The 23,916-nt window shown below is 38.1% G+C and overlaps 4 protein-coding genes across 9 annotated transcripts; 1 reads left to right on the top strand and 3 right to left on the bottom strand.

Moving 5' to 3' along the window:
* Positions 1–937: 937 nt before the first annotated feature.
* LOC140789659 (tubby-like F-box protein 9) lies at positions 938–3,870 on the bottom strand. Its single transcript, XM_073139437.1, has 4 exons — positions 3,349–3,870; positions 3,025–3,112; positions 2,224–2,353; positions 938–1,742 (listed from the first exon to the last, which is right to left on the bottom strand). The coding sequence occupies exons 1-4, from the start codon at positions 3,685–3,687 to the stop codon at positions 1,187–1,189; spliced, it is 1,113 nt and encodes a 370-aa protein (XP_072995538.1). The 5' UTR covers positions 3,688–3,870; the 3' UTR covers positions 938–1,186.
* A 3,026-nt stretch (positions 3,871–6,896) lies between these two features.
* LOC140788876 (protein MALE DISCOVERER 2-like) lies at positions 6,897–14,299 on the top strand. Of its 5 annotated transcripts, none has more exons than XM_073138361.1 (14): positions 6,897–7,216; positions 7,347–7,551; positions 7,658–7,790; positions 8,636–8,707; positions 9,660–9,803; positions 9,879–10,019; positions 10,958–11,053; positions 11,175–11,230; positions 11,310–11,744; positions 12,361–12,551; positions 12,687–12,819; positions 12,913–13,067; positions 13,310–13,492; positions 13,634–14,299. In XM_073138361.1, exons 2-14 carry the CDS (start codon positions 7,446–7,448, stop codon positions 13,892–13,894), a joined length of 2,106 nt encoding a protein of 701 aa, XP_072994462.1. In that variant the 5' UTR covers positions 6,897–7,216; positions 7,347–7,445; the 3' UTR covers positions 13,895–14,299. The 5 variants fall into 5 exon arrangements, with proteins under 5 accessions (XP_072994462.1, XP_072994461.1, XP_072994460.1 ...); XM_073138360.1 differs by having other exon boundaries at positions 11,307–11,744; XM_073138359.1 differs by having other exon boundaries at positions 11,169–11,230.
* Positions 14,300–14,744: 445 nt separating this feature from the next.
* On the bottom strand, positions 14,745–16,066 carry LOC140788115 (protein DOG1-like 3). Its single transcript, XM_073137245.1, has one exon. The coding sequence runs from the start codon at positions 15,523–15,525 to the stop codon at positions 14,839–14,841; it is 687 nt and encodes a 228-aa protein (XP_072993346.1). The 5' UTR covers positions 15,526–16,066; the 3' UTR covers positions 14,745–14,838.
* A 706-nt stretch (positions 16,067–16,772) lies between these two features.
* On the bottom strand, positions 16,773–20,393 carry LOC140788521 (CBL-interacting protein kinase 19-like). Of its 2 annotated transcripts, XR_012109031.1 has the most exons (3): positions 18,680–20,390; positions 18,331–18,440; positions 16,773–17,411 (listed from the first exon to the last, which is right to left on the bottom strand). XR_012109031.1 is itself a non-coding variant. In XM_073137789.1 (2 exons), exon 1 carries the CDS (start codon positions 20,123–20,125, stop codon positions 18,686–18,688), a length of 1,440 nt encoding a protein of 479 aa, XP_072993890.1. In that variant the 5' UTR covers positions 20,126–20,393; the 3' UTR covers positions 16,773–17,411; positions 18,680–18,685. The 2 variants fall into 2 exon arrangements, 1 of the variants encoding a protein (XP_072993890.1); XM_073137789.1 differs by lacking the exon at positions 18,331–18,440 and having other exon boundaries at positions 18,680–20,393.
* Between the last annotated feature and the right edge of the window lie 3,523 nt (positions 20,394–23,916).

The following is a 23,916-nucleotide window of genomic DNA, read 5'->3' as shown; positions in this document are numbered from 1 at the left end:
TTTGTTTATGTTGTAATTAAGGAGGAATAAACTAAATAAAAGACTCATTCAGAGATATTTTATATTGTGTCTATATGATCACCATATATCTTGCTCGAGTTAAAGCTATTAGTTGGAAGAAGGAAAATTTACACAGGCAAATTGTGAGGAGAGTTCTGTTACTGATATCGGACTACATTCCAGAATTTTTGGTGTAAAACAAGAGTATTTGTAACTCTATTTTGTTATTTAAACAGGTCTGGAATTAAAACCTCTGGAAACTTGATTAATTTTAGAGCGAATGTTTAGCTGCAAACATTGTCTTTATTTAGTTTTACCAACCAACCTACACAGGTAAGTATGTTTTCCTAGAAAGAAAAAAGGTGTACAACGTATGAGACTCCCGACAACGCCCAGCTTGGGGCCTTACTCCTATTACATGTTGCTGTAATTGGATATTGGATTTGAGGATGAAAGACTTGTCATCACACGTACGTTCAGCACCCACCAAGAATAACTAGTAAGAATACTATGTTTCAATTTCCTAGCTAGCTGAACCACATTTACCTACTACACTTCATAATTCTGCCTGCTACTAATTTGAACCTACCATTATTTACCTGTCACAATCCCATGGTTGCATCCTTCTATCCCCCAATCTTATCTGTAGCTCGCGCTATTTATATCAACAACCACCTATCTAACATTACACCTGCTTCTTTACTCTCTCTCTCTCTCTCTCTCTCTCTCTCTCTCTCTCTCAAAAACAAAAACAAAAACAAAAAACAAAAATAACACAAAAAATAAAAAATAAAAAACGAAAAAAGAAAGAAAGAAGAAAGAAGTCAAGAACCACACCTGCTTCAAACGATATTAAGCCCATACTTCATATTAAATATTTTCTACGGAAGAATGATGGAATTTTCATGTACCATGATTTCTAGGATGCCCCTGGCACGAGATAAACACACTGATTTTATCATTCAAATTGCCACCGTAACAAATTTTTACAATATGTCATCACGTTCGAGGAAGAAGAGGATAAAAGAAACAGGAGACTAAAATCGACAAGCATAAGATATGGAACATCTCCCTAGCACAAAAGAAAACCCCCAAACATACCATACCTCCAAGCCTACAGAGAGAAAAGGGGGAAAAAAAATACAGAAACAGAATCAGCCCAAATATGATATATCTAGCGAAGTTATTATTCACAGGCAAGCTTTGTACCAAAGCTGGTAAGGCAGATCGCGAATGCCTGAAAGGCTGAGAGAGGCTGTCGGTAATCCATGGTAAACAGATCGTCGCCAACCTTTCCAAACTGGAGCAGCACTGTTTCCTCGTCACCCCATGGTTGACTGGGATCAGCAGTCGCCACTAGCTGGAAATTCTTCACTGAGGCGACTGTGACCCGGCCATGGAAATTTAAGCACCAGCACTGCAGATGCTCGTGCCACCTGGGAGCTTTATTTTTCAGGATTGTGAGCCCAGTGAGATCTTTCAGCTTCGACTTTGAAGGATCGCCTTCAGCAGTATCTTGAGCTGAAGGACATTGTAGAGTGCAGTGCATTCTTCTTGGTCCTCTTGATTTGAGGAGGTTGAATTTATAGGACACTTGTCCAATTTCAAAATTGCCAGCTGAGACTTGTGGACTGATCCGCTTGCTGGCAAAACGACGCAATGATCTGCTGCTTGATGGCTTAGCTCCATTGTATGGTGGCTGACTGTCATAGATAGTAAACTTTGTGCCTAGAAAATCAGATCTGCAAGGAACATCAAGGCAACATATTGAGATCTATGAAAGGGAACATTTTTTCTCACATATTCTAATATTATAGGCGAAACATTTAGTACTTAAACTGGTTTAAGGATAAAGTAAATCGGAGTTAGGGAAGAAAGTGTAGAACTAAAATCATGAGTTACTATAGATTTTCATATAAAAGCAATTTAGGACTTCACTAAGTGTGAAACACAATTGCCTAGATTAAAGTGCTCCTAAGTTTATGACACATTATATGCTTAGTTATAACCAACTACATGTCATAGCTGTCTCCCATCAACTTTGAATGCAGTGAAATATTCTGTCTAATGCATGTTACAAAAAAAAGTTTAATAGAATATACCATGTGCAGTTCCTTTCTCACAAGTTGAGTACCAAAAAGAATATAATTTACAGGGAAAAAGAAACCAAGGGTGTATATATAAAGCCTGTAGAGATGGAAATTTCAAATATTGATGCATCACCTTAGTTTTCCAACATAAGCATTGCTTCCTGGGAACAAATCATCAGCATCAAGAGAGATGATGTACTCTGTGTGGGCACCATTTCTAAACCTTCGAGCTGCCAATAGGAACTTCCCTTTATCCATGAACGCTGAAAGGAAGACCAAATACACCACAGATCAAAGAATCGCAACAGTATGCTATATTAGCCAAGACAACGAAGAAAATCAAGGTCCAAACAGGCAGTGAGATACATATGAATGAAGGACAATGGCAAATCAAGATCAAAATTCTCGAAGTTGTATAATATAGTCTGAATGGACGATGAAACTGTTCCCAATAATATCACAGAAACATGGCTGGCCATATCTTTTAAATCACAGATTTATATCATTTGGTGTCTTGTCTCTACCCAAAGGATGCTTGATGTAGAATTAAGGTTTCCATGAATGCAGTCATGGTTCCTTGGTTTTCCCTATGCTAGAAATGTGAAACTTACATGTTCACTATAATTTGCACAAAAAACATATTTATACTGATCTTAAAATGAATCTACCTGGCATCACTTCACACTCCCGATCTCTCCAAGATTGATATATTTAAAATTACATCTTTCACACTAATGAAGGATACCAATTGGTAAATCGTACAAGTTCCTAAACAAATATTGCATATCTATGTCTACTCTTTTACAAGTAAATGAATAAACTCTGCATTCGCATCATATCATCAGCATTTAGCATGTAATATGTACTATCAGAAAAGGCTCGAGGTAAAATATAAACAAAGAGACGTGACGTTGGCAGATTGGAATCAACTTACTTTGTGTCAAGGCGAGATACAGATAAAACGTTGAGTTCTTCTTGTTCCTTTTGATAAAGCATTGCATGGGAGAATCCCTCGGCCCTGGCTATTTCATCACCACATTTACATACCACAACCCATTAATTTATCAAAACTCACAATACAACAAAAACCAAATTATCACAAATTTCTATCCCAGAATCATCAAATAAACTAATTCCCCTCACGAAATTTATTACAACAACAGCCCTATATACATCAAAATCCACGGAAACGGAATCCTCGACAAAACCTAATTAAATTGATCTCCAAACACCAAATCCAAAGATAATTAAGACTTACCTGTTTGAGCGAGGAAGGGAAGGTGATTTTTCCGCATTCGAGAGGGGGTCGGATGATCCCCTTGGCGATCTCTCGCCACCGCCGGCAGACGCAGGCGCAGGACACGACGTCCTTCCGCGGCGGCCACTTCTCGCCTCCGGCCTCCACCCTCCTCACGATCTCAGCCAGGAGCTCCGGCAGCATCGTCGACCATCTGTCGTCCTCCGCCACCTCCACCTCATCCTCCGCCTCCTCTCCGGCCGGCGAAACCCTAGGATCTCCAGCGATCTCCCCGGATAACGACGATAGCGACCACGGCAAGGGGCTCCGCCTCGTGAGCAGCGCCCTTCGCCGAGACATCTCGCCTTTCCCTCTCTCTCTCTCCCCCCGCTCGCCCTCTGTAAGAGGTAAGCTTCGTCGTCCTTTCTCTCCTCGGGAGCTCTACCCCTCTTTTTTTTTTCTATTTTTCAAAAATCCGTTTTATTATTTGTACTTCTCGTTTTTTTAATTGGAGAGGGAAGTGGCACAACCGCACAAGGGATCATCTGCAATTCCCCTACATACGGCCTATTTAGATTGCCTGCCTGGTAATCAGGTATCCATCCAGCTGTTAAAGCATAAAAACCCAAGTATTTTATTAAATTTCCATTTAACACCCTACATCTACCCGAATTAACTGCAAATAATTAGAGCACACCGCATCTGATATGAAAAATCACCAAAAGTGAGGGTGCGATCTGCGAATTGCTGCAGTGCAGGTGAGTCGGTCGGCACGTCATCATCCCCACGGGTTCCTCCTGGAGAGGATCCGAAGCCAGGGTCAAAATGGGAAAATAACAGAGGAATTAGGGCTCTATCCGTGCGCTCCAATAATGCGAATTCTTATTGGGACCCCGGGTTGTAAATAGTTTTCTATAATATATAATCAGAGGATTAAGTAGGATAAAGGGACGCGTATTTGTGTTATCGTGACAGGGTTATCGCTCTGATGACGACCTCTTCCTCCTCTCCTTTTCGTCGTCCACCGTCCTCTGACTCAGTCGTCGATATTGGGCTAAGTTTGATTCCTCCCATCGTCAGGACTCAGGGACCATGTCTAGCTCTAGGTCTAGGCATCTAGCCCATCCCGCTCGTGGAATTCACGTGACAATTTTATTTATTATTATCTCTAGGAGAAACTATATTTTACCCGTGCTTAGGCTTAAATTTTATTCCTTTTGTTGTTATATTTAAATTAAAATCCGTTTTTTTAATTATATTTTATTAATTTATATGTCGTATTTGAAGATACTTATTAAAATAAAATTATTAATAATTGAATGAAATAATACTAGTTGGATCTCAAATAATATACATATGATAAATATATTAAATATATGTATGTTTTATCATATCTTTATCATTTACAATCCGTTCGGTTATTATGCATATATTTAATTGTCTATTACTTTATTTTTAATGAGTATTTTTCAATTCTTAATTCACATGTAGATTGGTTGTATATGATGAAAAGGTTAATGATTTCAGTTTAAATATAATTATAAGTAGATAAAGTAACACAAATAAAACTATAGAGAAATGCAATAAATTTAAGTTTAACTAAGTTCTCCTTATCCATGTTAACTCCCTTTTAAAATGTCTCTTTTATTAGTGAGTGTTGCGTCATCACTTTAAATTCTTATAAAAATATTTTACTCTTATTTAAAAAGAAAAAAATAGAAAAATTTAGAATAAAACAATTATGCGATAATTTTCATTAAAATAATTAAGAATGCTAAAGATTTTTTATAATGTAAAGAGTCAATGTGTTGTGAAAAATAAGAAGTCATCTTAGTGTAATTAGTTATTGTATTATTATTCATTGGAGACTAAAGGCTAACTAGATTAGTATGGAGTTAAGTTAGTAGGAGGCAAAGCAAAGACCTAAATCTAAGGAGGGGCAAATACTATTCTATCTATTCTAATTTTACACCAGAGGGCAGAGGGGCAAAATAATAACAAAAATAGCAACGCTGCCAGGTCACAGCTTGTTCCTCAAATTTGATAATTAAACGCCAAGTCAACTGTTCAGATGTGCTACAGCTACCATTCAACATTAGTTTGTGACATATAAAAATAAAAAATTTCATCATGGAAACAACGAAAAAAATAAATAAACATTATTTAAATAAAAAAAACTAATTTAAATTTATTTATTTATTTATTTATCGAGTTTCTTGATTCGGAAGTCCACTGCTTACTGGCATGCTAGACATAGTTTTCATGTTTTTGTTTCATATTCTTTGTCCGGAACATAATCTTTTTGGAGGTTTTCCCACATCTGATTGTAGTGTTATTGTGAAGAGAATAAATTTTGGCTCTGTGAATTTTCTTATGATTCGGAATTCATTTAATCCATGTCATTTTATGTCGAATAATGGAGTTTATTCTACCCCAAATGTATAGTCCATTTAGTCCAAGTCACGGCGTTTGCAGCAAAAGAAATTTTATATTTTCGTATATATTTTCTAGGTAAATTATTGATAATTTAATTTTTTTAAAAAAGTGTGCTTTTAATATAAAATAGGATGCATTAGTTTTTAAATAGCCAAATCTCGCTTTTACTAATGAAAAAAATAAATATGGGCTTGGATAAATGAAGGATGAAAATATTATCCCCTACATTTTGACTCAATTTTAGCTTTTCTAATTTTTATTTCAAACTTAAGTAACTAACTCTTTGTGATTCAAACAAAGCGGCAAATATAAATCAACGCTAACAACAGATGTATACAATTGAAGACTTATAAACTTTCATAAAAATATAGTCTAATTTAAAGATGACACAATAATTTGGTCATTTTTATACTATATTAATGACATAAAATATTGATGCTAATGGAACCCCACCACTTTTTAATTAAAAAATTGAACGATTATAATTTAGTTTGGACAATCAAGAATTAAAGGCGTAAGTTTGAACTATGAAAGATAGATTAAAATCGAGCTAAATTAGATAATACACTATAATTTACCCTTATTATTATAATAGATAATTTTATTTAGTCTTCCAAACTATCATAATTTTTAGGTATAATTTTAAATTTTTTTTAACCACATAGCCTACCCGAACCAAAAGGTTTGTTTCATTAGACGTTTATTTAATTATTTTTTTCTTAGTTTAATAGGATATACGTAAATATTTCTTAATTTAGAGTGTATATAAGTAATAAAAAGAGTTCAATAATATATATAAAAAATAATAATAATTAGGAGTTCTAAGTAACATCATTATTATTATTATTATTATCTACACTTCTGGTCCCAATTCGTGCACCCCATGTCGGAAAACTTAGAATTAGCACAAATATTAAAGCGAAAAAAGGGAGGGATTAGAGAAAGAGTCGCACGACGGGTGGTGATGAGGTCGGTCAAGAAAACGCGTGGTATCATTCCTACCTTCGATCCCTACGGTCGCGGGGGCCCACCCCAACAGCCAATGTCGCGCGGGAAGGAAAAATTAACCTCGTCTCCAGCCGGCGGCGACCGTTACCCCGCCGTCAAAGCGACCTCTCCCCAGAAATTCCAAAGAATTACAGGGGCTAAAACGAAAAAGGAGTATGCGGGGATAAGGGGAAAAAAACAATTAAAAAAGATATCGTTGCCGTATCGATCCCGTCGCTGGATGGCGACGATTTTGGAACATCGTTGCCTTTGAGTAGGACGGATTTGAAAAACCAGGGAAAAAAAAAAATTAGGGTATCTCTACGTGCGTTGATTTTTCTTGGTTCTTTGTTGTTAATATTATTTTACTCTACTTTCTTGGTGTTACTCGTAAGCACATCGGATCCAAGAACGAAACCCTCAGTTCCTTCCCCCTTTTGTTGCATCGAGGCATCGTTTACAGCCTGTAAGAATCCATTCTTCCTTCGCTCCATTTTACACCTCTCCCTTTTGGATTGGATCACTTGAGCTCAAAGCAATCGCTTTTGTACTCTTGAGCGACTTTTGTATTCAAATGTAAGGCCTCTTCTTCGCAGGTGAAAATTTGAGCTTGGTGGACATGAGAAAAATTGCATTCGATGGTTCACAATATTGATTTCAGAGACTGGAGATCTCAGTGAGTTCGGCTCAAGGAGATGGGAGGAAGATGGAATTCTTTCGGGTTCCATCTGCACAAGTTTCTGTCCGCAGTTTTGATGCTCCATTTCTTAAGCGATGAATGCTTCTCGTTAAATATTGAAGGTATTTAGATATTACCTGTTGCAAGTTACACTTTTGATCCTATTTGTGTTGTTGCGATGAATTGATGCTATAATTGTTTTACTCTTGATCTGTTGTGGCGTTGAAGGATTGGCTTTGTTAAAGTTTCGATCGAGAGTGGAGGTTGATCCGTACGGGGTATTGGAAAATTGGGATCCTAGAGACAGCAATCCTTGCAATTGGAACGGTGTTCATTGTGATGATGACAAAGTAGTTATGCTGTGAGTTTGTTCTCATTTTATTGTGACATATTCTGTGCTTTCTGACATAAGCAAAGATGGCTGCTCTGCCCATTGTTATTGTTTATAACATAAACAATTGAATACTCGCATAACTAACTAGGCGGGAGGACCCAGAAGATATAAAGCCTCTAAAACAAAATTGGGTATATTTGAGTTGTGAGATGCTACTCTTGTTTGTCTATATTTTCTAGTTAATGCTTGAGCAACTTCCAACCAGTACTCTAAGGTCTTCTCAGCTCATCTCTAAGCTTTTCATTTGGTTTTACCTGAAAAGCTTCACTACATTCTATCTCAATCTCAGCATCTTTCTGTTGCTTCTGTCTTTTAAGTCAATGCCCATTCCCTTGCATCATTTAAGTTGCTCTTCACTGTACATTTACATATATTACCTTCATCCAGCATTTGTGAGTGTTTGAAGTTATCAAACAGCCTCCGCAACATTAGAGATACGGGTAGTTAACACTTTTATAGAAGCTCTATACAAGAGAAAATGAGGAAGATAGATAACGAACAAGAAACAAAAAGAAAAGCGAAGAAAGAAAAGGAGATCACATAGAATTGTGAAATCGAATCATTAAATTGCACTGTTGGGTCATAAATGATAAATCATGAGTTCTGAATTGCAGCCCGCAATCTTAGATTTACTCAGGAAGATTACTTGAATACTTGGATTTCTATTGAAATGCATTTTTCAGTAAAAACTACAGAATGAACTTCTCATTGCAAAAAATTATATCCATCCAGATGCGGTGTTTTATAGCAATGGGACATATTTTAATGCTCGTATGTTGTTATACTGAAGTCTGAGAATGTGTCAACTGCAGGAACCTAAATGAACAGTCTCTAGTTGGAACTTTGGCTCCGGAGCTTGGTAAAGTCAGTCAGTTGAGAGCTCTGTGAGTAGCTGTTTTAATTGTCTATTTTACTAAAAAGCTGAATATACATATCGTCATTAGGTATTTAGACAGATAGCCTTATGTAACAGAAGCGATCTCCTTTTCCTACTTTACCAAACACTCAATTTGAAATATTTCTTTTAATTTAAAGATAGGATACATAAGTCTATCTGGATAGTTAACGCAGAGATGGACCTTCGTCAAAGTTATTCAAGACAATAGTTGAACTGGAAGAAGCTACTATCACTTAAAAATCAAAATGTTTTAGTTGTTAATTATGAGATTTGTGTCAATGTGTAAAAAAATGCAATTCCCATGAAATAGTATACTACAATTCAACAACAATTAATGAATTTAGGGAACTCATTTAAACAAACTGAATTAGATTGAACTCCTTTTTACTCTCTGTGATGGTTGTAACTGCTCAGTGATATTCACATATAAAGAATCAGAGTTTTCATTTGTATCTTTGTGAAAGGTATGCATGGTTACCTAAAAGGCAGGTTGCATAATGTTGTTGATGTCAAATGGTATTAAATATGAGCATGACCAGCATTTATACAGGCGCATCCCCCCCCACCCCCCACCACCACCACACACACACACATGCACACACACACTTCTTTGCTTAATAAAGCATAAAGTACCATAAAATCTGGCCATGTGCAATTTATATGGAGACATCTTACATATAATTCTGTGGTCCACCTGTCAATTGCATTCATATACTGTTGTTAGTAACTTAAGATGCTACTTGCGTGAAACTAGTCGAGTAATACCTTTTACTGCTTTTTCAGAATCCATATTTTCAGAACTAGCAAAAAGTAAAAAATCAAGTCATCTTTTATAAATTGTCTTTGTAGTTTTTCATAATAGTATCAAGACAGATTGTCTTGGTTTTCCACTTCAGTCCTTACTGAACTTTCAAATTGTATATATTCTCTACTGGCAGTTTGCTTTCTAAGAACAATTTTGCTGGTCTTATCCCTAAAGAAATTGGACGGCTTGCTATGTTGGAGATATTGGACCTACGGAATAACAACTTGGGTGGTGTAATTCCAGTGGAATTGGGAGAAATGCAATCACTTAAGCATCTGTAAGTCAATTGGCCTTAGTATGCTTTTACTCCATCATCTAAGCATGGGCTTGATTATGTTATGCTTTGTTACAGTCTTGTTTGCAATAACAACTTTGATGCTGGCACACCTTGGACTGGAGAGCCTAACATGCACACCGATCTGAAATATGAACTGGACCGTTCTTGCAAATTAGATGCTGAGAGTGGCAGTTTAAACCGAAAAGTTGGTTACTGGTAAGTCAGTTCATTTGTAATTCATGAAAATTTTTCTTCTGAATGGTATTAGGATTTCTGTTCTTCCAACCAAATAGTTGTGTCTACTTGTTTATTGTTGAGAGGAACTTGCACTCTATATATTGTTTCATCTTGACAACTCATTCAAACTTCTAATAGCAAAAGTGCATCTAGGAAACTAAATGGATTTCAAGATAGCATGGAACTCCACTTATTTTTCTTTTTTACTTTTTGTTTTCCCCCCCAACAATCAGGTTTTAACAGAAACAGTGACCTAAAAGGCTAAAGCATAAGCTAGTTTCATTTTAAAGCCCTCTGTTTGGAAAGATGAAGATTTAATTGGAAAAGTTCTAATAGATCCTTTAAAAGATGGCTATTTTATGGTTGGAAACAAATGGCAAGTAACCTATAACACTATAAAATCTGCAAGGACCTTGCGAGAGATCATGAGTAGAAGCAACTGCATTTTCTGTTCTCGTAGATTATAATACAATGAGGACAATTGGATTCATATAAAAGGTGCTTGCATATAGAGATAGATATAGACACTTAAATTCTCACACGTACTGTATTTTGGAGTAATTTGGACTACACTAATAAAGCATCTAGTGAGCCCATTCTTTGACTTATGTCTAGTCATCATGTTTATAATATTAAACTCAAGCTTTCGAATAAAAAAAAAATATTATAAAAAAATATTATAATACTTAGAAGTTCCTCAATTAGACACCAATGGCCAATGCTATTTGAAGTGTATGAATTACTAGTACAATATAACTGTTGTTTATTACAAGACCCTGCCAGAGACAAAGCCTTTGATCCGGTTGAGAGTACCGCTCACTTTTTTTTTACTCTGCTAGCATTATAATTCCTCTACAGTATTACCATTAAGTAGATGAATTCTTGTAGAACCTCTTATTATTATCATGTTTCTTCAGCCTCTGGCAGGGTGGTTTGCAAAAACTGAAGATGGTTAGCTCCATTGCTCTTTTGCTTAAAGGAAACATGCAACAAGTTTTTGGTACTTTATCCTTGTAAGATTCTGGTCTATCTTATTCCTATGTTTCTCCTGGTTCAACTATGACAATTACTTGTCTGTAGTACAGACCCTTTAAATATCTTGACAATATAACATATTTCACAATCAAGGTTCAGGTTCAAAGCAGGCCCTTCATCTGAACTTGACAAGGGACATGGTGACAATCTATATGGTAATGCACAATGTTTATTGGTCATTTGATTTCCAAAACAAGGATGCATAAGAATAATGATGTTCTTTCTTATCAGCAGCCGGCTCTCGTGAGTTTTTTGGTATACCAAATTCAATTGCATATATTGCTCGTCGTAGGCTGTTGGAGAAAACCAGCAACCTCCCTGCTACTTCTGGAAGTAGTAGTCCTGCAAAGGAAGATGTTTCTGTTCCACCTTTTGGAAGTGGTTCATATCCAGCATTTATTCCCAAAACAGACAAGAAAAAATCATCTCCACCACACGCACCAGCAGTAAAGCCACCAGAGAGCCCATCAACGCCAACAAAGCCTTTGGTAAATGAACCCAGATCAAGTAAAAGATCGACACTGTTGTATGTTCTTGTACTTCCTGTGGCTGCATTGTTGCTTACTATGGGAGCATGCATGCTTCTGGCATGCCGCAGCAAGGGAGTAGCAACAATAGGTCCTTGGAAGACTGGAATAAGTGGACAGTTACAGAAGGCATTTGTAACAGGTGAATCCTTCAACTACTAATGTTTTTGTGGTGTGCAGTTTGACATGTTGATTGGAAGGCAGTAATCATCTTACAATCATGCTACCTGAACGGATCTCAATGTTATGCAGTAGACTTGACATAGTACTGCACATAGCAGAAAGGATATAGGATGATGGAAATTCTCAGAGGAGCAAATCATTATAGAACATTCAACAAAGAGTTTTTGGCAAAAGTAAAATTGAGCAATTAGACATCATTTTGGCATTATTAAAGTATCTCAAACAACTTGACTTAAGCAATAGAGAGATGTTTTTAGTTATGGAGGAGTGAAAGAGAGCATCTGCCTTATGGGTTATCTAGTGATAGTTAACATGGAGTTTGCTGTTTATACTCTATAGTCTATATACTTATCAGGCATAGATCTGTTTTCTTATGATGATGTAGTTGTTTTCTGGGATTTTCTTATGATGGCATAGTTTTTTCTGGAATTTCAAACATACTACCTATTCTTTTATGCCTTAAGGTAAGAGGTATCTGGTGATTCTGTTGCTATCGTAGTAAGGGGTTGTTTCATATAGTTTTTCACTATCAAATTCGATACACAAGATGACTGTTGATTTCATTTTTTCTTCAGGGGTGCCAAAATTGAATCGTACAGAACTGGAAGGTGCTTGCGAGGATTTTAGTAACATTATTATCACTTTTCCAGAATATACTGTGTTTAAGGGAACATTGTCAAGTGGAGTAGAGATAGCAGTTGCATCCACTGCAATTACATCTACTAAAGATTGGTCAAAGCGTTCTGAAGCACAGTTCAGGAAAAAGGTTTTTCATTCCTGTGATCTTTGTTATTCCTAACAACACTAAATAAATATTGCACCTTTTAAACTGAGTATTAACTTGTTATATTGCACCTTTTAAACTGAGTATTAACTTGTTTTGTCCATCTTGGATGTGCAGATAGATACACTCTCACAGATAAACCATAAGAACTTTGTCAATCTTCTCGGTTACTGTGAGGAGGATGAGCCTTTTATGCGAATGATGGTTTTTGAGTATGCAACTAATGGGACACTTTATGAACATCTTCATGGTAAAAGTTATCAGAGTCCACGCTTTACAAAAATCTTGACTCGAATAGTTTAGATATGGTCAGAATATCACATTCATTGCAACTCTTTTGCAGTTGAAGAATTCGACCACATTGATTGGACTGCAAGAATGAGGATTATTATGGGAACAGCATACTGTCTTCAACATATGCATCAGCTCAACCCCCCCATAGCACACCCTGACCTGCAGTCAAGTTCTATCTTTTTATCAGAAGATTATGCCGCTAAGGTACTCTTTTTTTCTTTTCCTTTTGCAGTCCCAACTAGGCTTCCTACATATTAGGGAACCAGGAGGTTATGGCTGTTTTTTTCCTTTCCTTATTTGGTCTTAACCCCTCCGATGAGCTCTGCTTGATCTGAGTCAACATCCACATGTTGTAGCCTTGTGAGACTTTTAGGAAATGAGTGTGTTTCCCTTGCTTAGGAAACAACCACTAGCTCCTTGTGATGTGCTAATATAATGTCCTGCAGGTTGCAGACATCAGCGTTTGGAAAGATGTCATTGCAAAAGAAAAGATAACAGGAGATGGCAATTATCTCTCTGAATCAACATCTGCTGATCCAGCAGGAAATGTGTACTGTTTTGGAATACTTTTACTTGAAATTATTTCTGGAAAGTCCCCATATTTTGAAGATGGCTCCCTTATAAACTTGGTAAGCTGAGTTCCCATCTCTCTGCAAGTCATGGTAGTTAAGATGCACTGCTTTTCTTTTCTCCAGTGAAAAACACTATTTCCCTTGAGTAAATGGTGTGTTGTTTTTTCCTGACATTTCTCGTCTGCTGAAAATTTACAGGCTTTGGAATGTATGAATGAGAACAGAAGTATTGGCTCTTTGCTCGACCCTAAATTGAAGACTCGTAAAGGTAAAGAGCTGGACGTTATTTGTGAGGTCATCCAGGATTGCATACATCAGGATCCTAAGAAAAGGCTAAAAATAAACGAAGTTGTTACTAAACTGAGGGAGGGAATAGAGATTTCACCAGAAGCAGCAGCCCCGAGACTTTCTCCGCTATGGTGGGCGGAACTTGAGATCCTTTCTGTTGAAGCAAGCTAGTGGCAATAAAAATGTTGCCTAACTCGAGATCCTCCTTGTAGATACATGCTTGTACATTTCATATCTATAGTATCCCTGGTGTTGTGGGTTCCAGTGTGGTGGACTCTGTGTCTCAAAGACATCTCTTCGGTGGCAGATCCTACAATTTCTTCCCCTTGAGCAAGCAAATTTGTTTGTGATCCAACAGTATCTTGTTTTTACAATGTATACTATGTGTGTGATAGATAGTAGTAGAGTACCAACCACCAAACATTGCAGGATGGCAGCATATGACTAAAGCCAGCAACTTCGTGATGTATAAGTTATAACATAGCTGAGATGCTAAATGTGTAGTTTATTGTGTACTGGAATTGTAAAACTCTCCCATCTTTTGTCTGTGGCTTTCAAGATGAGTTTGTTTTGCTATTGATAATGTCCATCTGTAGTCCCACTCTTTTTAAATGGATGTGAAATCTAATATTTCCAAAAGGCAAATACTTCAAATACATTATTCTAATTCTTAATATTAATCCTACGAACAATTACCTTATTTGCTTCAAATAATAACAGACTACTACATGGATGAAACTCTTGTCCCATAATATACTTAAAATACTGAATTAAATTTTTTGTCTAATATATTGATTCAAAATCAATAGAGTTAAATTTTTAATAGGTTCATTTTGAATTAAGAGTTACTTAGTATAAAATCTCTTTTATACTTTTCAAAAATAGATTATAAAGATAGGAAACGAAATTTTTATTTAGATGGACATTTAAAATTCTATAGTTTTGGAATAGACTCTAAATCCGGAGCATCCAAACAGGTAGCTTTAATTTTTCTTTTTAAAAAAAGGCGGCCTAAAAAGAATTTTCCGATAACTTTCCATATTTTATTCCATCTCCAAGAACAAAACACAAACCACTCAGGAGTCCACACGTACTAATCACAGTAGCGGTACTTCCTAAACCCAAACCCCTCTCCTTCTTCCTCTCTCTCTCTCTCGCCCGTACTCCCTAAACCCGTACTCCAAGTCCGCCGCTGCGATCAGGAACTCTGCCGCCTGGACCGAACCCAGCAGCCCCACCACCCCGCGGAGCGTCCGCATCCGCAACTCATCCGCCCGGCCCATCACCCACCCGATCCGGCCGACCACGAGGCCCAGATCCACCTCCCCCTCCTGGATCCGCCCCATCTCCTCCCCGATCTGGTCCTCCTCCTCCACCGTCCGCCGCTGAATCTCGTCGATCTGGCTCACCTGGACCGGGCTTAGGTCCCCGAGATCGCCGGAGTGGACCCCGAGGAGGAGGTCTTCCAGCTGGGCCTCGAACCGGCGGCCGGATTCGGAGTGGAGGAGGTGGATCAGGGTGTTGGGCCGCCAACCCGCGATCCAATAGGCGACGCTGCGCTCCAACGAGCTGGCCCACGGGGTCGTGAACGCCTTTACCGGGTCGGACCTTGTCAGGTCGGAGCGGGTTCGGTAGTAGGACTCGTAGTGAGCTAGCGTTCGGGTGATAAGGGAAGGGAGGGCGGTGTGGTTGCCGGTGTAGAGGCATGCGCGCAGCTCGTGGCGGAGGGAGCGGAGTTCTTGGAGCCAGAGGTGGAAGAAAGAGAAGGTGGGCCCCGACTCCGAATCCGACTCCGACTCCATGGCCACAAAAGTAGGCGCGGGAGGTTAAAGGTGGGTTTTTATTTATTTATATAGTGAAGGAGGAATTGATCTCGGCCGTTCGTTGGGTGCAAACGGACGGCCGGGGATGCGCCACTCCAGGTGAAACATGGCGAGTGGTGTCTCGCTTGGAGCTGCTGCTGCTACTTGCGGTGGTGCCAAGTCGCATAGGTACTTGAGGAACAGGTGGAACGGAGGAGCATGGGTCTGTCTGTCTCTGTCTGTCTCTCTCTCTCTCTCTCTCTCGTAAGATAGTTTTGCGTGAAATTATAGAAGAAATTTATACGACGCCGCCGCAAAAGTTGGGTTTTTTTTTCCTCCTCTGTTTGTTTCAGCTGATCTCTCGAATAATGTTATACCGATTTCACTTTTATAGTCACAGTGGCGATCATGGACTAGAAGCTTTGTTTTGTTTTCTCTTTTTTGAAAGAGAGAAGAATGAGTTATGAGTCTATGTTGCTTGCAAACTAAATATAAAGTAGACTTTGTTTGTTTTTAAGCAATATTATTTTATGTTTCTTTTTGGCTACTTGATTATGGTTTACATTTAGTAGTATGATTATAAAGTAGGATTATCTTAAGGATCACTTGAATGCATTGGAACTTGCATATACGAGAATCTTGATATTTTAATGCAAATTGTTGCTCCGTCGTATATGAGCTGGGCCTTTTTTTGACTGAAGAAAGGTAATATAACTATTATTATATTTTTATTATAGTCTACAGAAAAGTTATTTAGTTGCGATAATGAGCTCTCTTATTCTAACTCTAGGACAGGAATAAAAAAAATAAGAATAAGAAATATAATATCTATAGTATTAATAGTGCCCCGAGAATGTTTATATCAGATTTTATCATATTTAACTACAAACTATGAATACAAAATTATTAATTTATAAACAAGGTTTCTTATTGTTTAACCAAATGGGGCTCAGGTTTACTCTACTTACGGTTCCAGTAGACAAAACAAACTCCATTGTTAGTGGAAAATTAGTACTATCTGGCAGTCATTTAAGGAAATTTAATTAAAACTATCTGGTAGTTCGTTAGTGGAGATCTTTGACACTTCCTAACACAAAAATTCATCTTCCAAATTAAAGTATGACTCATAGTTGACTTCTCACCCTGAGCATGATATATTGATACCACACCGTTCAAAGTTCGAGTTCACAACCATTCAGTATAAAGTGCCAAATCTGAGCCTCTGATTGCATGCTGTCAACTTCAACTGTAAAAATAAACCAATCCTTCATTCAGAACTTAATTGAATGCATTCATAAACATGAAGCCATACCTAAAGCACCGATTCAATCTTCTACATCAACAATCCAACCATGGATTCCTACATAAACGGTCCTCTTGACATCTAGAGAAATTTTGACTCTGAAAATTTTGAAATTCATATACACTTAAATTTGGATGTATTTCACTTGTAACTGTTGCAAGTGATTCTTGATTAGCTGCATCTAACGACCCTTGTTGAGAAAGGTTGTTGCTTCAGATTTGGAACATGCATAGCGGTAGATGTTAGACTATCATGAATACAAAGATTTCACATGGCACAAGAAGCTTCTGAAAAGTAGTATCTTATAACTCCCAAGTATTTATCATGTAGACCTGAATCTTGATGCCAATCTTGCGCTTCATATCCTTAACAACTGTAGCATTTTCAAGGGGATACTTCTTCATGCTCCCAGAATAGGCTTTCTTTCTTAGTTACAGTATGGCCCTTCAACCCAAATACAAGCACCCATCTACTCAGCTTAAGGACTAAGATGCATTACATATGTTGGAGTTGACTTATTAATCAAAGTCCTTTCATCTATCAGTTAGAATTTGCTGATCCTTTCTTCTTTATTCTACCACACCTGTCAAAAGAAGATCTGTAAGCAGCTAAACTTTGAGCGGTTCCTTTCTGTTGTAATTATTTATCTTTAATACTGTTTGCATGAGTATACAATGAATGATACAGTTTGAATTTCCATTTCATCAAACTTCAACTGTATACAGATACTAAAAAGAAACAACTGTTTCCTAAACATAATTTTTGACGAAACTTCTAAACTAAATCTTAGCAGCATTAACATGTAATACATGATAGAACAGACTAATTAAGATAGGCAATTATAAGATACAGGCACCTAAATGGACATCCAATTATTGTCAACGTGATCGATTGTAGCAAAATATGACACAATCTCGCTGCCCAAAATAGAGTCCTGCTAGATGAAAAGGCTAGCATGATTAAACACTTCGAAAATAGTGAACCGCAAGAGACTTTGAAAGAAGATGCAGAGATGGATTTGGAAGAGTTTCAAACAGGTTCAAGTATTTTAACAGGCTAGATGAAAATCTCCTGCTAGTAAAGAATAGAAAAGGATTTATGGCTGAGAAATCATGATATCTTGGATGCAAGATTTGAGCAAGAGAAAGGAAAAAAAAACTTAGGGTCAGACCTCAGATAGGAAAAACTTGTAAAATAACTTTGACAACTCAAGTTTTGTAGATTAGATGGAATGAGATGCTAATTTTTCCAAGGGGTTTATTTCTTATAGTGCTGAACAGTCCAAAAGACTTCCTAGTTCATCCTAAGCACTAGTTTACCATGGACAGCAATACTTATCTCAAGGAGATCTATTTTCAAATATTTCACCACATACTGCTGAAATGATAGAATGCAGGGTGATCATAGTCTCAAAATCTGCAGTTACTAACTAAAGTATTCGTATGAACCAAGTCAGAAGTAAATGAAATACATTTACAAGGCATAAGGAGAGGATGGAATACCTAAAAATTGCGGTAAGAAACACCCTCCTTTTAAGCTAAGGATGACAATGTCGTGACTAAGTAAGATGTCCAATCCACTGCATCATAACTTGATCAACACATGCCCTCTTCTATATTAGAAGATGAAATTGCAACAAATTATATATATGATCTCCAAACTGAATAACGCAGGTACTTCTTGCTAATACATAAATAACAACTTGGATCTCTCTAATACAAGAACTAGAAGGAATGACGCAAATAAAGATACTATACAGAAAACCAGATTAAGATTTCTTCTTCTGTCAGAGCAAAAGCAAAAACATGACATATTATGAAGGAGAGAAGAGGAAAAGTAGCTTAGTTTGACCTCATTCTACTCTGTATCAGAAGCAATGCTGGGAACGGAAGCCGACTGGTAGACGAGATGCCGCAACCCAGGCTTGAGCTCCTTGTTACAGAACTCCTCATACTCGTCTCTATCCCCCGCCTTCTTCTTCACCTCCACCACCACAAGTGATGGTGTGAGCTCAAATATCTCTGCGCCTATCGTCAAGGGACCCTTCTCCCCTTCCCTCGTCCCCTCCAAGCTCACTCTCCAATCCTTCTTCCTCACCGAAAAGCTCACGACTTTGGCAATCTCCTCCAATTTCGTTATGATCGTCGACACCGGCTCCCCCGATATGAACCTCGTCTCCTCCCCCCTCTCCTCAAACAGCCCTGAGAGATCAAACCCCCTCGAGAACGATATGATATCAAAGGCGTTGAGACTGGCGGGACGTGGAAGCGTCCGGCGCCTCTCCTCCGACAAAGTAGCTGGGCAGGAGGCGACGGATGAATCGGATTCAGACCCGGATTCCGATGCGGCGTCATCGGGAGGCCGATCGCTGGGTCCCGATCCCTCGTCGTCCGTAAATCCATCATCAACACTATGGAATTGGTCATCCTCAATATAGAATTTAATCTGTCGGAATCCCTTTTTGAACCACCGGTTATCCATGATTTCAGGAATGGTAATTCGCGTCTCCGGATTGGTATCGAGCAAGCGGGAGAGAAGCTTGGAGAGATCCGACGAGAACCACCGCGGGCATCGGAACTCCCCTTTGTAGATCTTCCGATACATCGCCATCACATTCTGGTCATGGAAGGGGAGGTACCCCGCCATGAGAACGAACAAGATAACCCCACAGGACCAAATGTCCACCTTGGCACCGTCGTACCCCTTCCTCCCGAGTACCTCCGGCGCCACGTAAGCAGGGGTGCCGCAGAAGGTGTGGAGCAGCCCGTCTTGCCTCAATTGGTCGGAGACGGCGGAGAGGCCGAAGTCGGAGACTTTGAGGTCGCCGTTGTCGTCGACGAGGAGGTTCTCGGGCTTGAGATCGCGGTGGAAGACGCCACGCGCGTGGCAGAATCCGACGGCGGAGACGAGTTGTTGGAAGTATCGGCGGGCCGTGTCCTCCTTAAGTCGGCCCTTGGCGACGCGCGCGAAGAGCTCGCCGCCTCGGACAAACTCCATGACGAAGTAGATCTTGGTCTTGGTGGCCATAACCTCGTGGAGCTGGACGATGTTCGGGTGGCGGACGCGGCGGAGGATGGAGATCTCGCGCTTGATGTGGGCGACGAGACCGCCCTTTAGGATGCGCTCCTTGTCTAATACTTTGATTGCGACGCTCTCGCTGGTGACGGCGTGGCGGGCGTGGTAGACCTTGGCGAAGGTGCCGTGGCCAAGGAGCTTGCCGACGTCGTAACGGCCGAGGAGGAGGCCGCGAGTTTCCTTCTTCGTGCGCTTCTCCGCCGATGCCGGGATCGCCGCCATCGGCGTTGGCTTCTTCTTCTCTTTTTCTCCTCTTTCTCCCTCTAGATTTGGTTATAGATTAAAACTTAGGGCGTGGAGAAGAAGACGGCCGGCAGTGGTGAGAAAGGAAGATGTCGTTGGAAACGCCGTAACTTATGTAATCTTTTTCCTTTTTGGGTTGCATATAATAAACTTATATATATATACATAATTACACACACACATATATATATATATATATAATCCTTACAGTATTCTACAATGGAAAATTTTTCTCCTCAATTCCAAGTTCCAACTGGAAGAAATAATATTGATTTAGTCTGGACATTGTCTAGTAAAAAAAAGTGATAAATAATATTATCCTCTCAAATTAAGAACGTAACGGATTTTTTTGGTGCAAATTGTCTTCTTACTTTTTTAAAAAAATTATATTTGCAAAAGCAGTACAATCTGTTTATTTAAATAGAATAGTCCGAGTAGACTGACTTAATATGCTGTTCAATTTGTATTATTGCAAATTTGCAATGTGGGACAGAGAAGAGAAGAGGAAACAATAATATTTTATTTAAAATACTGAAATTGCAGAAATATTCCTTATAAAACGAAAGGTATTCCATAACTATGTCGGTACTGAGGAGATTTGCAAAGAGGCCAAAGGTGCAGATGCTTAATTAATTTGCATAAGTCCTAAAAATATATATATATATATATATATATATATATAGAGAGAGAGAGAGAGAGAGAGATAGGATTTTTTTACAAGTAGCTTCTGGTGGTGATATGTTTATTTTTCTTCTAATTTGTTGGAAAGATTAGATGCTTTTGGTTGCTTAATAAAATGCTTAAAAAAAAAGGAAGAGAGGAGAGTCGACCAGCTCATTGCTTACCACTTACCAGTCGTTGAGCCTAACGGACACGTGGCCAAAAAGAAAGGGTGACGTGAGTATACATTATAATACCCAGCTGGGCGGACACGGTTACACTTACACAAAATGAGTTGAGTTCGGTAGATGTCGGCATCTACATTCTACAAGAAGATCCTGTGCTTGGTTCCCTTTGAATGGGTGGTAAACTGTGGATAAGCTGCTTCGGAGAACGTAGCAAACTTGTATTCCCTTTGCGTGTAAACGGTCGCCACGTTAAAGGTCCCCCCCCCCAATATTGAAGGCAAAGATGAGACTAGTCCAAACTGAAAGCCTCACTGCCACAAACCCGCTTCTCTCATCTTATCCATTTAAACGATGCTTATTGTTATAGTCTGCTATAATTTAATTAAACAGTAGTTTTTTGTCGTCATTAAATTTAATCCATGGATTTTAGCTAACTATAACAATTTCCCCATGTCTCCATCACTTGAAAGTGGTCCGGCTTACTTTTTGCAAACTATTGGCAACTTTTCTACCACATTGAAGGAATGCGAACGCAATAAGCAAGCAAAGGACAGTCGTGCTCCAAATCATATTTAGACCGGTCATTATATATAAATGTCTAAGTTATAGATATGAGTAATTGACATCAATGTCAGGTTTAGGTTTATTAGGTAGCATACATATATTGTCAATTTGTTGTACATGGATTGCTCAAGTAAAAGTGATATTTAAATTTAGGAATTTTTTTATTGTTGCCCCCTCCTTTTAAAAAAAAAAAAAAAACTTATTTATGTTTCAATCTCTCCTTTTTAACGGGTCTAAGTTGACTATTTTATTGTAAAATTTTGAAAAGATCAAAAAAGAGATGGGGCCAACATGTGTGGTGCTCGCTGCGCAATGGATGGTTGACAGAGTGATGGGCTCCCCTTATTGAGCCACATCTCTCTTAGACCAGCCAGAACTTTGGGGTGAACTAGGGTTAGAATGGGGCCTTCCCATTATTAAGAAAATTAGCATATCAAGACAAGTGGACTATCACCTTTGCTAATAATTAATAATAAAAGGTAGTGACACAACTATATAAATAAAAACCCTATGTATAGTATGGTAGAACTATCTAGATGACTACATTTAGTTGACATAACGTGTTTATAATACAATAACTAATTATTCTACGACGATAATGTCCACTAGTGTGGGTGTTATTTGTCAAGTTAAAACTTTGCTTATACATAATGTATGCAATATAATACCTAATTATTCTATGTTGATGATGTTCACGATTATGTTTGTTAATTACTGTGTTGATATTCATCTGGCACAATAGCATGCCACAAGTGCACGTGCACTACTTTGAGGAGTCTAACTAATTTGTCTCGATAGTAGTTACACCTCTCCAACCATGGTAAAAGGCGAGAAAACTATATTATAATTCATAAGCCTACGCCCGAGATATTAATGTATGGATCCCACACAATTAGGTTGTCATTGCCAAGCGATTGACGAGAGTAAAATTCCTTAAGAGTATTAAGATGATTGTAGAAGGGTGAAATGGTGTGGATCCAGAGGTACCCAATGACATAGGGTTAAGACATCCTTGAGCAATGACTCATGACTTCCGTATAGGTAGTGCGATAATGTTGAGCTGATGGCTCTGGTGGGTAGCATCGATGCGCGATGTTGACCCATTATGACGAGCTTACGACTGATGTCTTTATTCTACGGTGATAAGCTATTTGTTCGATAAGTGGCAAACGATTTTATTACTAAAGTCTACTTTCCCTCTTAGTGTATTTATTTTGGGTGAGTATGGGTATCAACTAGTTGCCCCTATGTTAGGTGTAGTACGAGTGTCGATCAGCGAGTTAGGTGGACTAGATAATATACTACAAGTTTAGCATGTATAGGAGTTGAATTTTGCTAACTTATATAACGTGATGCTTGTTTTATATTATATATAGAGATGATTGAGGACGAGTACATTATTTATATGTGATTTGTTGGTAGACATTTAACATGAGTATATATATAACATAGAGATAAATTTGAGATTACTTGACATCATATTTTCTTTGACTATTTAAGTACATATCATGTTGGGTGTTAATGAATAAATTTTAGTATCATATAAAATTCTTTATATATTATTATGCTAGAGATAGTGTCATTTACTGAGCGATAAATTCATCCATATTTGGCATATGATGCAGATTAATTTCTTTTTTATTTTTTTAAAAAGAAAGACATGTGGACAAAAGTCCATCTATACCCATTCTAGTAAAAATCAGGCTCAAAGGGTGAACGTATGATTTAGTTATTATTAGGATAAAATACTTTACATCAAGCCCAAACTACACGCATAAATAAAGCAAAATTATGTCGTAGCCTTTACATAAACACAAAAGATCCAATTTTCCATAATTTCGTGATGACCAAAGAGGATTCGAGCTAGCCAAGAAGCAAACCTACCTACACACACGAAAAGGGTGAGCAATCCTAGACCACTATTCATTCAATAGCTACATTCAGAACCCAAACAGATGGAGGAAGTAGCAACCCTAGTAGACCTCCACTTAGGGTTCAAAAATTTTCTTCAATTTCTCCACAAATGCTAATATTGATGGCTTTCCCCTTCTCCAACACCAAAAGTCTTAGCTTGGGGGGGAAGAGGTATTTCCTCATTTTCTTTATCCTGACATTTTTTTCTTCCTCTATTCTTCTCCTCTTTCTCTCCCTTCTCTTTCTTTATTTGTCCCTGCTTTTAGCCGTCGCTAGGGCTGGCAAAATAATCGAGCCGACTTGATCAAATTTAGATAAAAAAATAAGTTAACCGAGCTTAATCTTCAAAATAGACTCTAAAATAATTTTGAGCCAAGCTTGATCATCAGTTGGCTAAATCAGGTAAGCTTAATAAGGCTCGAAATAATTATATATATATTCCTT

Source organism: Typha latifolia, chromosome 5, assembly GCF_019914945.1.
Source record: "Typha latifolia isolate L0001 chromosome 5, TyphaL0001v2, whole genome shotgun sequence".
Classification (NCBI taxonomy): domain Eukaryota; kingdom Viridiplantae; phylum Streptophyta; class Magnoliopsida; order Poales; family Typhaceae; genus Typha; species Typha latifolia.
The sequence above is the reverse complement of the archived record's forward strand: the minus strand, read 5'-3'. Positions and strand labels throughout refer to the sequence as shown.

Bases quoted from the DNA above. Each gene is read 5' to 3' on its own strand.
- LOC140788521 (XM_073137789.1), bottom strand. From the start codon at position 20,125: ATGGCGGCGATCCCGGCATCGGCGGAGAAGCGCACGAAGAAGGAAACT.
- LOC140788876 (XM_073138358.1), top strand. From the start codon at position 7,446: ATGGGAGGAAGATGGAATTCTTTCGGGTTCCATCTGCACAAGTTTCTG. The intron at 7,791-8,635 runs GTGAGTTTGTTC...TGTCAACTGCAG, and splicing joins GATGACAAAGTAGTTATGCT to GAACCTAAATGAACAGTCTC. The intron at 13,068-13,309 runs GTACTCTTTTTT...AATGTCCTGCAG, and splicing joins CAGAAGATTATGCCGCTAAG to GTTGCAGACATCAGCGTTTG.
- LOC140789659 (XM_073139437.1), bottom strand. From the start codon at position 3,687: ATGTCTCGGCGAAGGGCGCTGCTCACGAGGCGGAGCCCCTTGCCGTGG. The intron at 2,354-3,024 runs GTAAGTTGATTC...TCTTCCTTTCAG, and splicing joins GTATCTCGCCTTGACACAAA to CGTTCATGGATAAAGGGAAG. The intron at 1,743-2,223 runs GTGATGCATCAA...TGTTCCTTGCAG, and splicing joins GCTTATGTTGGAAAACTAAG to ATCTGATTTTCTAGGCACAA.
- LOC140788115 (XM_073137245.1), bottom strand. From the start codon at position 15,525: ATGGAGTCGGAGTCGGATTCGGAGTCGGGGCCCACCTTCTCTTTCTTC.